Source organism: Cygnus olor, chromosome 2 (genome assembly GCF_009769625.2).
Source record: "Cygnus olor isolate bCygOlo1 chromosome 2, bCygOlo1.pri.v2, whole genome shotgun sequence".
NCBI lineage: Eukaryota > Metazoa > Chordata > Aves > Anseriformes > Anatidae > Cygnus > Cygnus olor.
The window spans coordinates 98,371,237-98,386,556 of NC_049170.1; the positions used below are offsets into that span (position 1 = coordinate 98,371,237).

General features: G+C 41.9%; 1 protein-coding gene across 8 annotated transcripts in view; it reads left to right on the plus strand.

The window, feature by feature from the left end:
* Positions 1 to 12,575, plus strand: part of ZNF516 (zinc finger protein 516) — a 110,218-nt gene extending 97,643 nt beyond the window's left edge. For 6 of the 8 annotated variants that reach the window (XM_040549526.1, XM_040549525.1, XM_040549527.1 and 3 more), the window contains one exon: positions 1,515 to 2,859. In XM_040549526.1, coding sequence (XP_040405460.1) covers positions 1,515 to 1,756 — 242 coding nt within the window. In that variant the 3' untranslated portion in view covers positions 1,757 to 2,859. Of the gene's footprint in view, positions 1 to 1,045; positions 2,860 to 12,485 lie in introns of those variants that run through there. The other 2 variants (XM_040549532.1, XM_040549531.1) reach the window with 2 other exon arrangements.
* Positions 12,576 to 15,320: the final 2,745 nt, after the last annotated feature.

Sequence of the window (15,320 nt, forward strand, 5' to 3'; positions counted from 1 at the left end):
CTGTAGACTTCAGCTCTCCCTCTCACTAGTGCCACTGCAGGAAAAACTGCCTCCCTGTGGAGGAGGAGGAGTTCTCCGATGCTAAAGTGGCCAACGGGGGAACATCCCCAGCCCTCTCCCCCTCTGTGGATCCCTGTTGGGTGCAAAGAAGAAAAATCTTCCCTTTCACATGCCCCTGATGCTGCGTGGTCTGTGGGCGGGTTGTGCCTGGACCCACAGGGCAAGCCGCCACTGCTGGCACCCCACCGGATAGCTGTCCCAAGAAGCACCCTGAATTACCGCCTTTTTTTGGTTCTTACCCAGGGAAACTGGGGCGAGACGCCCGCCCTCCCCTCTTCTCCTCCCCCGGCTGGGAGGAAGCCTGCCGTGCTCCCCCGTGTACGGGGAGCTGGTTCGATACGAGATGTTTTAATGATGAATGCCTCCTCTCGGAACTGTGGTTCTGTCTCTCAGGCATGATGTAGCCGTGCAAAAATGTAAAGCATCTTTCTTAGTTTACTGCAGGAAATTCAGCATCCAACTAGGGAAGTTTTATCACATCTCTCATTCAGTTACTGTTTCCTACATTTCAAATATACTGCGGTCTGTACAGCAGCTTTTTTTTTCTTTAATTTTGTTGCAAATCTTTCCGACTTAAACCAAACTTTGACTGGTAAATGTCATGAATCTCGGTCCAGGTTTAATTAGGAGCTTTCTAAATCTATTAACAAAAGAGATGCACTTAATACATTATGTCAACCAGAGCTGGGCTTTCTTTAGCTATTTCTAGGGCTGCCATAGGCACAGCTTGAAACTTGCTTGGATTTTACATGGGTGCCGTATTTTATGTTGCATTAATTTAAAATGGTCTGTTTCACTTCATCAAGACTTTAGCTTAAGGATAATGCATTTATGTAAGATTAATCTTGCCATGTTGTTTTAGGATCAGGATTGTAAACTGCATTGTTCCGACAGTGATGTTCTAAATGTCATTTTAAAGCTTTTCTCAGGAGCTGCAGGCTCCCACTTATTCATGATGTTATCTTTAATTTCACTTGATTTTCAGAATATCCCTTCTATTTTTTCCACGTGGTAATTATTCATGAAAATTGGCTAAAAAACCTAAAAGGAAGATGACAAGGGGAAGAAAAAGCCTTCTTAGCTTTTGACAGACCTGCACAAGAATTCAGTTTTCCTTCTCCGAGCGGCCTCTCTGACCTCCAACTTCAGCCCTTTTGAAACTCTGGTCTAGCTCTGAATCCCTCTTGGCTAGCACAAAATTCCTCATTTTGGAGGCCTCCTTCCCTCCATGTCCTTAACTGTTTCTGCATTGCTCCATCAGACGCTATCACTTGCTCTTCTGGTCCGTCAGAGACCTTGCAGGGGCCCAAACAAGCGAACACGCATGATGCTAATTCGAGGTAACGAGCGCCAGAAGGGCTCGCTGGACGCATTTCGAGCGGGAGCAGCGACGCAGGCGTGAGAGGATAAGGCGAGGAGGTGAGAATGAGCTTTTCCCTCTCTCCTTCTTACAGGGGAGAGACCACACCAGCGCCGACGTCGCCCACACGCTGCCTCTCCGGAAGGGAACCTAGAGCCCTGGCGGAGGAGCCCGCGCCCTGGCTGCCCTTCGACTGCAGCCCCTGCCCTGTGGGGCAGCCCCCCGCGATGCCGGCAGTGGAGCATCCCTGCGAAGCATCCCCTTGCTTGTCACCACCGTGTGGGATTGGGAACGGCGCTGCGCTCCGCTAGGAGGGGGGTGCCGCCGCGCTGTTAATCATTTTAAAATAAATGAAGATGCTCCGCGAGATATATATAAATTGACGTACTAATCAGTCCCATGGTTCCTTATTTCCTTTATAATAAACAGCGGAGTTGGCAAGCACTGTGGCAGCACAAGGCATCTATATTAATCAAGAGAAGTTTGAGACACTGGAAAAATTAAACTTTATGTGATTTGGACAGCATGAAGAAGTTAAGCACTGTAACAAAAACCTCCCTGATGCTCACAATGACTATTTGATACATTTGAAAAACAGCAGTGGATTTGAGGGCTGGAGAAGTATTAATTAATGAAACTGCCACTGCCTGTCATGCTGAAAAGCAAATTAAAAAAGAGAGAGAGAGAGAGAGAGAGGAAGAAGGGGGGGTGCGGGGAAAAGGTGGCATTCGGTGCTGAGAAAGCAATGCTTGATGAAGGATTAAAGGAACTAAAGAGAAAGACCGTCACTCTGCAATGGTTTGTTTCATTACAGTTTGGGGACCACTTGCATTTCTAGTGCTCTTGTTCTTGACTGTGCACCATTAATAGTATGTGAATATGGAAATTGAAACACTTCCACAGAAAAGCTTCTATTCTGCTTTGGAAATGAAAAGCTAGTTGAACACTAAGAAAAACAGGCGTCTGTGTTTTACTCTCAGGACCTTTTTTGTAACAGGGCTACTTTCTTCGACCTGATCACAAAGGAAGTCTTCATGTTAAAAAAATAAAAATTAAAAAAAAACAACAAGCGCTCAGCTGTCTAACGCCACTGATCTGTATGTTTCTAACGGAGAAGGTGGCATGGAGTACCTTGGCCCTGATGAAGGCACCGTAGGCTCCTGCGTTTTGTCCAGCAGGCCAGCTACTCGTCCTCCCTGGGCCTGGTGACTCTTCGAGAAGATGAATACCTTCTTTTGTGGTGGCAGGTTAATGTTCATATAATGTGTCATGTCTTGTACTTGGTGATCACTGGCGGTGTTAGGAAAAAAAAAGAAAAAAAAAGCTTTATATACCTCTTCTACAGTAACTCTTTAACTGCAAGTTTTCAAGGTGGGGTTGTGGCACATAACAGGTTGTTAAACCATGCAGTGTAAGCAATTAAAAATGTATTCCACAGATATAAATATTTTCTTTTCTTATTGCTGTGACACTATGTGTGATGGTAATATTTCTGAGAGTTTCAGATTTTGCACATATAATTTTATGCATTATCAAAAGTTACTGCTGCCTTGAAAGAAAATGTTCTGTGAAAATTTTTGCAAAAGCTTTACTAGTTTTTTTCTTTTTTTTTTAATTGTAACATTTTGTAAAGGCAGGAAATGGATTAAAAAAAAAACTAGCATGCTAAATATATTTTTCAAAAAAGCAATAATTTTACATGTACAGAAATGATGCTAACCTTTAATACAGGTGAGAGCAACAGTTTACTTAATACAATAATGGAATAGTGCTGTTTTTGTAGGGCTTCTGACACAAAGATTTGTTTAAAAAACAAAACAAAAAAAAAGCTTGATCTTTCTGTTCTAACAGTTCTGGTTGGGGGGGTCTTTTTTAAAACAATCTAGTCAGTAATTGGTTCTGGATACTACTTGTTACTTGTTTTTAATTACTTGACAGTTTTTGTTACTTTGCAACACTTGCAACAATGCAAATTAACTTTCTTATGTATTTTTTAACTAGTTTTTCCTTATACTATTACACCAGATGTATACCAGAGTTCTCTGTAAGTCTTGGTGTAGTTAGGAATGTCTGTGCAAATGCTTAAAAGTGACTGTAATTAACTGTTCTGTGAAGTTATTTCGAGGGAGGTCGCATAGACACATTCCATTGTACACCAAAAAAAAAAAAAAAAAAAGAGAAAAAAAGAAATATTTTGCTGTGTTGCTTAATGATTATCATTTTGGGTTTGCACTAGCTTTCTTTTTTTTTGTTTGTTTGTTTTTGTTTTTTGTTGCTTTTCTGAATCATATTCTTCATGAGTGAGAGTTCAGGAATGCACAAAGCTAGTTGCTTAGCCTATTTGTTTGTGTTTTAGTTATTAAAAACTCTTGTGTACCCAAAATGGCACGAAAGTGTAGTGTACATTTGTAATTTTTCTTTCATTTTTTTCAATATTTTTTTTTCGAGCTGATACAGAAGATCTTAGTTAATATTTAGAGCCAAAAGCTTCTTTCTGGAGCTTTTCTTCCAAATATCTGACAGAGAAGCTAGTGCTGTCACTGCCATTACCAGGGTACTAATCAGCAAAGTTTACAATCATAATTTAGCTACACGAAGAACAACAGTAGGGGAAATCAGTTTAAATAATTATATGCTGTGTATAGCACAGAAATGAGATTTTCACTTAATTAAGCAAGAAATAAGAGTGGGTGGGAGAAAGCCAACCTTAAAGACCATCTGTTTTCAGAAATGAATCCCATGATTTCTTTTTTCTTCTTTATTGTTGTATTGTATTGATTTGTTATTTTAGTTAGGCTTTAGTATTTAAATTGAGTTGTGTTCCTTATTTATTTAGTCAATGGGCTTTGATCAGCTCCTTTAAACAACGTGATAAGTTTTTTGGCATGACACACTCCTGTAAAAGCCCTTTTATGACTGCTACAGGGACTTTCTACTACCTCTACCAATCTACTGTTTCTTCTTCTTAACAGGTTTTTATGGTGTTGCAAGTCTAATGTAACTTAGACAATAAAGGGTTTGATTATCTACACTGTAGATTCTCAGTGTATCTGCCATCTCTCTCTCTCACTTTCTCTCACTCTCTTTCTGGTTTTGTATATTTCATTATAGCTAAAGTGCAGATGAAAGAAAGACCTCTTCGCAATAATCTTTTTCTATCCCATATGACCTGCACTATCTGAAAGTCAAACTTGGAGAAACTTCTTCTGTGGAGATAATCAGCTACCGCATTGTCATAATTCTGTTTGCATTCCTGAAGTTCTTTCTGTCAAAAATATTATGAATAAATCATTACATAGTGCAAAATGGAAAACGGATGAGCCAAAACAGTTTTAGTTTTGTATTTGAAAACCACTTAAAGCACTTAGTGAAAAGACTAAGCATAAATTGCCACCCCCATACTCTAGAAGACTGCTTACATGCAAACAGCTAGTTAAGAAAATCATCCTCGGGAAGATAGCATCTTCCATTTGTGCAAAAAAACCTCTTCTGCTATTAACTGTCAGTTGAAAATCTGTTACTTGAGTGATTTCCACGCTTTGACATCATGCGGGTTCAGGATGATCTCTAAACACGTTGCAGTCTCCTGGTGCTGTGTGTCTTGGAGCGCACGTCTGTTTGGCATGCTCGACACTTCAGAGTATGCATGACATTTTGAGCCACTGTGTATGAAATCATGTCCTTCTAACGGGAATGCGTCCTCCTGTTTGCCTGGTTTCATACTTAATGGGTTCATGACCAAGCTGGTTGGGTTTTTTTTTGTTCTCTTCCCTTGCTGTATTCCTGTGTTAAGCTACTTAGAGTATACCTCAGCAGCTCCAACAGGATTGCTAGAATTCATTGGCACATTTTGGGATTTCTGCTTCAACAATCAGTCCACGGTAGAAGACCTGTAACGAAGCAAGAGGTAACTTCTTTATTAGTTTCCTGCTATATAAAGTATGTTGGGTTAAAAGGAGGAAAGGTTGCATTTCATGTCAAATCAAATTTCCCGCTCACTCTGCAAGCCAGAACTTTAAGCCAGCAGTTTCATGCAAAGCACTAAGTTGTACAAAGTCTTTTTCCCCTCATGCTTTCTCCATTCTCTTTTGCTGTGTCCGACAGTCACATATTTCAGTGCAACCCAATGCTCTGATGCAAAGCTTTAGTGGATTCACTGGGATCATGGAGGTAAACAAGCGTGTACTTGATCCCGATGTTTAGAGAGAAACTAAAAGGAAACAGAATATGTTAATATACATAAAAAATTCCTTCAACTTTAGTTTTTCATTAATTATAAATTATGATTGTTTCTGGAACAGCTAGGGCATAAAACAATTGAAAAATCATTGAAAGCATAGGTGTACTCCTCTGTTAGCTGCTTTCTGTGGGGCTGTGGGTATGCTGGCATTCTTGAGAAGCATTTTAACCATCTGTTGACAACCTTAGCTGTCTTGAGGTTGGCTGTAATTGTTACAATTTTATCTATAGTGACATCTAAATTTCTTTTCTTGATCTTCATTTGTGCTACTTTTTTTTTTTTTTTGGGGGGGGGGAAGGGGAGAAAGAGGAATTAAAACCCAACCCTAATCCTCCCCTGAAGTTGCCTTTAGCTGGAGGCAAAGGGCAAAGCATAGATGGGAGAAAAACCAAGCAAACAAAATTGTTTGTGCAGTTATGGTGTTCTAAATGAGATTGTTTCCAAAATGATCACCTATTACTAGTCAAAATGAGGGGCACTTCTACTGAGAGGGATAGGAAAGGATGACATGTTGGGGGTAGGAAGCAGGCACAAAACTAGATCATTTGGTTTTAGCTTGGGGTAAGGGATCGAGAGCATGAGCATGACCCAGCTTTGTAGGTTTGAATACCGAGGTGGATGTCGCCTTCATGGCTATGGGAAGAAGAAATGGAGAAGGCATGTGAAAGTAGGGGGCTAACTTTTGACCCTCTGAAGTTTACGTAAGTAGATGGAAGGCAAAATCTGAGAAAGGCAAGACTGAGGGTGGGACTAAGGAGAAGCCAGGAGTGCAACAAGAGTTTCATAGGAGAATCACCAAAGTCTTCTGAGTGCAAAAGTTGCCGAAAATGTTGCAGTCAACAGTGTGAGAAATAAAAGAGTGGTGGATATGGGTCTTCAGAAATTACTCACAAAATTTAAACTCGGTGAGTTATTCTGCAAAACTTTAGTGGCGTGAGCTTGAATGACAGAAAATAAGGGAATGCCTTTTTGGATCTTTATTCTCTTGACTGGTAGGTGAACCACAGTTAGGACTATAATTACGAGTAGTTGAGGCTGGGCTGAAGGGTGCAATATCCAGGGGGTTTTGAAAAGCTTATTGCTCTTTTCAAGAAACAAGCAGACTCTGACTAGCCTCAAGCAGAAAAAAAAAAAAAAAAGGAAAAAAAAAAAAAGGAAGGCAAGAAGGCATAGTGTTTTAAGCAGATGCTGAACTGCAGCAATCCTTTGAGGTTGCTAGAGGGTACATTCAGATAGCATTCTCTAACATAACATATTTAAAGATGCCTCATAGTATGCTAGATAAAAGAGCTGGGGATGCTCAAAGCTAATAAAAAGTACCCAATATTAAGATGGCTTCAAACCCTTGTCTCTCTCTGAAATCCTTTCTATCACAAACTTCAGTTCTGGTGCATGTAAGATTGGTATGGATGGCTTGATTTGTTTGTTCCTATGTCATCAGTGTTATCTACAAAGGTGAGTTACTTTCAAGAGTTTAGAAAATGTGAGGTGCCCACGTTCCCCTTCTATAAGTGAAAATCTGTGGCTTATTTCATCATCATCATCCTAAGTATTACAGGGATCTTAGAAGATTTTTCCAAGAGAAAAAAAAAAAATATATATATATATATATTCTAAGTATTCTTTGTTCTGGTATGACATAAAAGAAAAGGGGCACTGGCCCTGCAGTTCATTTTACTGCCAGGATCCAGCTTTCTTTTCTGAGACACAGCTATGTTGTGCCTTGCCTGCGACAGTTAAGGAGCCACTGCTGTTTCCTGAGACCCGTGGCTCGCCAACAGAGTGCTGGAGTGGTGCTCCAGAAAACATGCTTCTGCTAGGAATCTCCCTTGGTGACGATAGGTCGCAAACTCCATCATTTCCTGCTTCTAGCATGAGCTTTCAGGAGAGCAGTGCTGATTTCTGCAGGAAAACCGTGTCTGCTCTTCCAAGAGGGAGCCAGGGATGGGAGGTCGCTTCAGTCAGCTTGCCTAGGGGACTGTTGTGGTATGGGACTGTTGTGGTATAGGACTGTTAAATGATGCCTGTTTTGCTGCCTGCTGCTTCCTCAGCGTTGCCTTTTTCACACGTTCCTCTCCTTCCCCCACAGAGAGCACAGCCATACGTGGCTGCTTGCATGATGGAGGAGGTGACACCTCCAGAGGAGCGATGGGAATTTTCTGTCGACAAGGAACCCACGTCAGGGGCTTGCTGAGAGTCTCGTCCCCTCTGCCAGGGGTTTCCTCTCCCCCCCTACTGCCAAATGGCAGAGCAGTTGTGTGGCTGTGCTCCAAATAAGGCTCAAAAACGGGCCACAAGTATGGGAATTATTGTTTTCTTCCTCTTATAATTTTCTTTTCAAATAGAGCATACCTGGAGTGCATTATTGCGGAGTCAGTCTGAAGGAAGCCTGGTGCAGATGCATTATTAAGCACTTCTTAGGTACATTGGAGTGGTAGGTTTACTAGAAAGGCTCTAGGGCCCTTTGCAGTGGAGGACTTGTGGAAATTTGCTAATTAGAAGGAGGGATTATGTGGAAATTTGCTGAGGTGCTTGGTCCTTGGTTGCTCACCATCCCTGCTTTGACAGGAGCCAGCAGCCCCGAGCTCCTGAGCTGGGGATATGTACCAGGTCTCCTTGGAGGACTCTATGTGTAATGACTAACTGAGACTCTGGCCAGTGATTTGTGGAGAGGCTCTTGGCAAGTTTGTGTTCACCCTCTGCAAGCGTAAGAGTTCCCTAGCGTTTGTCTGGAGGTCATTCACGGGCAGGAGTGACATGCAGGAAGCCTGTGGGAACTTCCTGAGCAAGACTGACCGCAGCACTAGGGTTAAATCCAAGCAGACCCAAGGGAAATTCCAGCGAATTCACCATTTGTTATTGCTGAAAATAATCTGATGGATGATTTTATAGATCTGTTTCTTTGCTCAGCGTTGTACGTGATGTTTGACAAAGCAATTTGCCAGTTGCAGGGTTCAGGGTAGCAGGAAGGACAGACAGTGAGCAGGTGTCAGAAATGACATAGGCTTTTCACCTGCTGTGGGAGAGGCTGATGATTTACTTCCCAGCACACTGTTTATGGTCTACTCCGTTTCCTACACTGCTGCTGGAAGTTTTAGTGCATCCAGGGTTAGGAACATCTAAGGAATTCCCTGCAAAGTTACTGAAGTCATTTTTATTTTTTTCTCCTTCGTGAGCACAAGACGTGAGAAATTACATGGCTTTAAAGGTGAGGCGAGGAGAAGGGGAATAGTTCAAGCAGCAGCAAATGTTGCTGTCCTAAACTGCTACTTTTTCTGAGCATGACACTAAATTATTTGGTAACTGGGTTCTTTCTTCTTTGCATTGGTTCTGTTAAATAAACAGCGACTTTAAAATGAGACACAGCTGGAGACACCATTAAACCCGCTTGAATTTTGCTTCCTGGGTTGTATTTTCTGAGTATTTTGCCGAAAGTGAGTCTTTATTAGGACTTTGTGAGTTTTTAGAAGAAGACAAGCTCATAAGTTTAGAGAATTATTTTGGTTGTAGCAAAGGCTGTAGTGCTTCAGGAATTTGAACTTGCAGGAGTTACGTGTCATGGGAAGAAACATCATGGCTGTAAACTCGGTTAATTGTTGATTTGGCCACAGTGATACTGAAGCTTGTTTGGTAGATGTGGCTCCAGGGAGTACAGGTGTCTTGCATGGACCCCTCTGATGATTATACTTACTACTTTTGGCAGAATAATTTCCTTTGTAAGATGGCAGTTTCCATTATTAGATAAAGGGCCTTTTAGGTAGGTGTCCGTCTGTGCTAGGTGCTGTACAGCTGCATGTAGGTTGCCGTGCAGAAGTGACTCTGAGCTGGGCTTGAGGGCAAACTCACCTTCTGCCCACCTTACTTACCTGCTTGAATGCCTTTAAGCTGCCTTTAAGGCAAATGTCTTGCTGCTTTGAGAAATGAAGTGCAATGCATAGGGGATGAATGCAGTGCTCTAAAAGCATTACCAGCTATGTGGATGGGCCCTGGCACACCTGGTTTCACTCAGTCTGTCCTTAGCTTCTGCTCTTACAGCAACCAAGATAGCAAACAAATAATGCTGGCTGGGTCATGGACGTTGCTTGTCACAAGGGCAGGTGGTCTGGCTTCAGACTGAGTCCAGGCTGCCTACAAGGGCAATTTGGATGGGAGAGAGCAGTATTTCATAGCTCAGGTAGATGTAGACATGTAGGATAGCTGTGGAGGAGCCTCACAGGTCCTTGCACCGTATGTAGAGCCTCAGACAGCAGGGAATACACAAAGGGTGTGATGAGGCTCTTTCCCCACAAAGGCTCTCTCTCTAGCTGCCCCCTGCCCTACAGCAGTCTGTAAAGAAAGGTGTTATGTCCTTTTTATATGTCCTGAAGATGCTCTAACAAGAGGATATTGAGCTGAGGGTCTGTGGAGGCACAAGAGCTCACCAATCTTAACCTGCTCAGTTTGATACTTCACTGTTTCTGTAGAGCCTTTAATGGTTGTTTCTAATTATTCTGCCTGACTACAAGTCTTTGTCACTTTTCGTACTGTTGGAAGAATGCAAAGTAAAGACTAAAAGCCCTTGGTGTTCTCACCATCCTTCTCCAATGTGGAAAAAGGTCAAACTGTCTTCTTCTTCCCTCCTGTGTGCATTTGAAGCAACTGCACCAGCACAAGTGGGATTTTTGCATATTGCATAGCTGTATGTGAGGATAGATCAACAAAGTTGACCTCCAGTCAGTGATGCACGGAAATTCAAACTATGCCTATCTCCATGCTTATTTTGCAAAGGGAAGGAATTAGAACAAGGACTGAAGAATGATCACACGATGATCCTGCTGCCTACACACATCTGAGGAAACAGTGACACCAGTTCTGAAGCCAAGCTCTAGTTAAATCAAGAGATCAGCATGCAGCTGATGTCATACATTAACTCATCGTGTTTTAGCCAAAGTTTGTTCTTTTAGCAAGAAACCCATCTTAAAAAGAAAAAGAAAAAAAAACTTGCAATACAGTATTCTTGGAAGATGGAGGTAAACAGGTGTAGATGTCCCAGTGAATCGACTGCAAGGAAGTAAGGAAAATGATACTTAATATATCTTAAAAGATTTGGCTTTAATATGGAAATGATAACAGTTGAAGTAAAAGCAATACTATCTGCGTGGGAAAGTGTCATTGAAATATTCTTTCTTTCTGCCACTTTTTGTCAATAAGAGGCTTGAATTATGCATTAGCAAGCTATAGAGTTATGGAAGATAATATAGCAAGGTTATAAACCCAGAACAAAAGAAGGGAAAACTCTAAGTTCAGATTGGTGATATATCACTCGGAGCATATATAAATGGTTGTAATGCTTTGCACGTTATAAAGACAGTAGTCACATATTTAAATGACAACAGAGCCATTGCTTCAAGATTTTCTTCAACTATTAATTTGAGCATTGTAATTAGCTCTTCTTGAGAAGCCTTGCAATGCTCAGCATGTTTAGTGTTATGCAGAATGTTCTAGAAGATGACTCTTAAACAGTTGTACTTGAGATGTAGGATTTTACATAGGTATAAATTTGTATTCACATAAACGACATTTTGAATTGCTGGCTGTGAATAGTCATCTCTTGAAATGACTATGGGAGAGGTCTTTGGGCAGAGATGACCAAAGCAGTACTAATTTTAAGTACCAAATATTTGTAAGAGAAAGCATATGCAAAGAATTATTCACAGCATTTTTTTTACATCATTAATTTATTTTATCATGTGCTTTGCCCTCTAAATTAACAAAGAGAAAGAGAAGTAAAATTCATTGGCTAATTGATTTGCTATCTGCTGGCCTTTATGAAATGGCATTTTTGAAAGTATTTCTGTGAGGCCTTTCCCCTGCAGTACATTCAGCTGCTATTGTCTCTCCAGCGCTAGTGCTTGACTCGACCTTGGCTTCAACCCTGCTCCACGAGGGCCCAATGCAGGTGTTAATGTGCAGCAACCAAGAAAACAAAGAAGCCCACATCAGCAGTCCCTGGCAGCCCCAGGTTTATTCAATATGTTGCTTTGTGTACACACATATACGAGGTGCACTATTTTCAGGTTAGTTTTGTTTGGAGCTAGAGCACTTTCTTTCCAGTTTTCAAAGACAGAGCAGCACAGAGCAGTGGGATGTACAAGGGGACAGCCAGGTTGGGATACATCCAGTTTCCTGGTGACTGATAGCAGGCTTCAGCTGATGTTTCTCTGAGCCTGGGGCTCTTTCTGAGTGCATAGGACAACCCCAGGAGTGCCTGCAGACTACCTGGCCCAGCTTTGCCCTTGACTGGCACTTGGGCTTGGGCAGGTGTTGGAGCTGGGACTACTCAAGTCCCTCTTCTTGCTCCATGGAGCAGATCTGCTTCGCAGTCGATATGGAGCAGGGAGGCTGCTATAAGTCTGTTGAGATATGGTTTGTCTTGCTTGTCTTGCTCACCTTCAAAGACATGTGGGAGCCTGACTCCCATGGTTCTCTACACAGAGCTATGGAGAACCCTGCCTTGTGATCCCAGAAATGCGCCTCCTTTTGGGATCATTTCTTTCCCCTGCAGTGTAGTTAAAAACTATTGTACATTTTTGTTGTTCTTGCTAAAAATGTAGATTTTTTTTTTAATAGGTTTTTGGTCAGAGATCAATTTAACCACAACAGGTGTTGTTTTTATTTTTTTTTAAGGGAATTATGGACTTTGAAAACAAGGTTGTCCGATAGCTTAAGCTGTTTACTAAATCAATGAGAGACATCTCATGTGTATTCACAGTTCCCTGAGCTGTATCATTAAACAAGTATAACTTAACCAACCTTCAGTCCACTGTTATTTGTTTTCAATCACAGCTGAGGAGCTACTTAAGGAAACTCTTGGGAAAAGCAAACCATTTCTTGAAGGGAGGAATAGGGAGTCCAAGGTAAGCACTTACCAGTTGCCAAGAATCTTTAGATCCATTTAGTGTCTCATTATTTGGTGAATAAACTACCTGGCATTGCTTAGAAAAACATCAGTATAATTCCTTTCCAAGACAGACCTAATTGTATAGCAGTGTGTGGCCATTATTTTCTTCCACACCCAATCTGAGACTGGGAGCACATGCCATATAGTTTCATTCTCTTTTCTTTTAAAAAACAATGTCCTTAAAAATGAATAATTGTGGGGAAATGGTACTGTGCTTGGCTATTCATGTTAACTGCCTTGCTTAAGGTGCCAGCTGAGCCCTTACAAAAGAAGTAAAAATACACACACTCGCCCCAGCATTGTTTGGCTCTGCAATGAGTGGTTATGATGAGGAAAGCAGAGGAGACCTTGGTTTTATCTTTTGTGTGGTTACTTTTCGGGCTCACAGATGAGGTCTCCATAGACTTGAATTAGTCATCCAGATGCCTTTCCTTTCCTTCCTCCTTGTTGCACAGTCATAGCCTCCCATGCACGTAATCATGAAGAACGTGGCTCTCAGGGGAGGAGAGGCAGCTCCTGACATTTCATCATTCTCACTACCTGTGAGTTTTAGAAAACAATTCTGATGTGTCTTCAGCAAGAGATGTTTGGGATGTTGCAGTGTATAGTTCCTTGAAGTTATTTAGTTGAGGGGCTGCTGCACATTATACACTGGGAACGGAGGCTTCTTAAATTTGGGTATTACCCCTGAGCATGTGGTGCACTGCTGATAATTAAGCCTACCAGTCAGGGATGCACAGGCCACTTTGAGTGAGCAGTTTCCATATGGAAGAAAGAGCGTTTTAGGGCCACCTGGAGATAAATGCATCCTTATCCTTATCATATAGCTAGTCCCAGGGCTGAGTGCTCAGGAACTGATGTTCTGCAAGTCACAGATTGAGCCAGCTGTTAGCTTCTGCTTGTTCATACCTCCTTGTAGCCAAACTGTAGCTCCCACCAGTTGCCTTTTTGTGAGTTTCTGATTTCAGGCAGGCTCTGGGAGAATTGGGAAGTTGTGACTGGTGGTGAGATGATGGCTTTTTTTCTGAATATTGCTAGCTGTTTTGGTATGTAATATCCTTGGGAGCTTGAGGTGGATATAGGATAGAAAGCATGATAAAATACAACCTGTGCAACCTGAAGGTGCACTACGTTTTGTGCAAGTGTCCATCCATGAGAAGCTGTTATTAATTGCTTGCTACACAGCCCAAGTTATGCCAGAGATTTTGTAAGATTTTTAGAATTTTCAAGATCTTTGAAAAAAGCAATTGTCAATTTAACAGAATAAATGTTAAATTGCTTAAGGACACACAGCTTAAGAATTAAAAAAATGTACAGTGAGGATACAAGCAGCTTTTGGGTAGAAAGAAATTTATAATTCGCGTGGTTTGAGACCAGTTTTGGGTCTCCTGTAGGCTCGGGGAAAAAGCTGCTGCTGCTTTCTATAAAAATAGGAGCCCATCCTTGCTCTTAATTTCCAGCACTTATTATTTTTACCGCATTCATATTTTTATATCTTGCTTTTGGAAGACACAGGGATAGAACGCTACTCCCTTTCCCCTGATCTCGCTGCTATCATCTAGCATAAATCTCCCTTTATAATCTTATCACTGGGCAATTCAGTTATTTTAAATGTGGGCCTTCTTGCCCACTAATCAGTTCATCTTCAGGTTTCTAAAAGCGCTATTTCATAATTCTGCACATTCCAATTGCTTCTGACTGTCCAGCCGAGTTCTGCCTTCACTTATCCCCTTTTCTTTCCTTTTAGACAAGGCAGGCTCTTTCGCTCATGGTCTTTGCATTCCTTCCAAGTTGATGCACATAGTCATTTGTAATCAAGGCTGTAAATTGTGTTTAAAGCTGTACTCCACGCTATCTGTGGATATTTGAATCATAAATGAGAGTATTGTCCTGCCTGTACTCTCACTTATTCTTTCAGCCGTAATAGATCCTTTCATTTGTGCTCAATTAGCTTTCCCACTCTTGCATTCAGACCCTGAAAGTTTCCACTCTTTCCTTCAGGTCTTGAATGCTGATGGTGTGGCCACATTTGCTTCTACCCCATAATTTGTTCAGCTCTTTTGTGCAACAAATTTCACTGAGCATGGTTTGTTTGTTTTGACAAGTCCAAACACCATGACTGCATTGTGCCACAACTGTCTCATAACATAAAAATGTTCCCTGAAATTATTGCTGGGGTACTAGGGCTCGGGGACAGCCTCTTGGCTGTTTGGGCTTTTTGCTGAAATGTGGCTGGAAAGCAATCAGATTTTTTGCTAGAATTCTACCTAATGTATTAGGTGGATTAAAAATAAATAAATAAATAAATTTTGATAGAGAAGTGAGCCAAGTCCCAGCAATCACGTCAGAAAGTGTCACTCCTAGCAGAGCAACCCACTGTGTCCTGCACACTGAGTCCTCTTCCTTTTGCTGCAGTGCCCTTATGCTGGGCGGAGAGGGTGCAATCCAGCACGATGCTGTCCCCAGCCCAGTCCAGGGGCTCCAGACTGCTGCTCCATCCTGTCTGTGGAGCAGCTCCATGGCATCAGCACAGTAAAGCTTGGCCGTGCCTGCCAAGGGCTGCTACCTGTGGGCTGTTGCAGCTCTGCTGGGATGTCAGCCCGATGTGAAATATGTGGCTCCTAATAGCTGTAACCATTCACTCCCTCACTGTTGCATCTCTTTATGTTTGCCGGCAGCTCCAAAGGTGGAATTAGAGAGCGCCCTGCAAGCTAGCACTT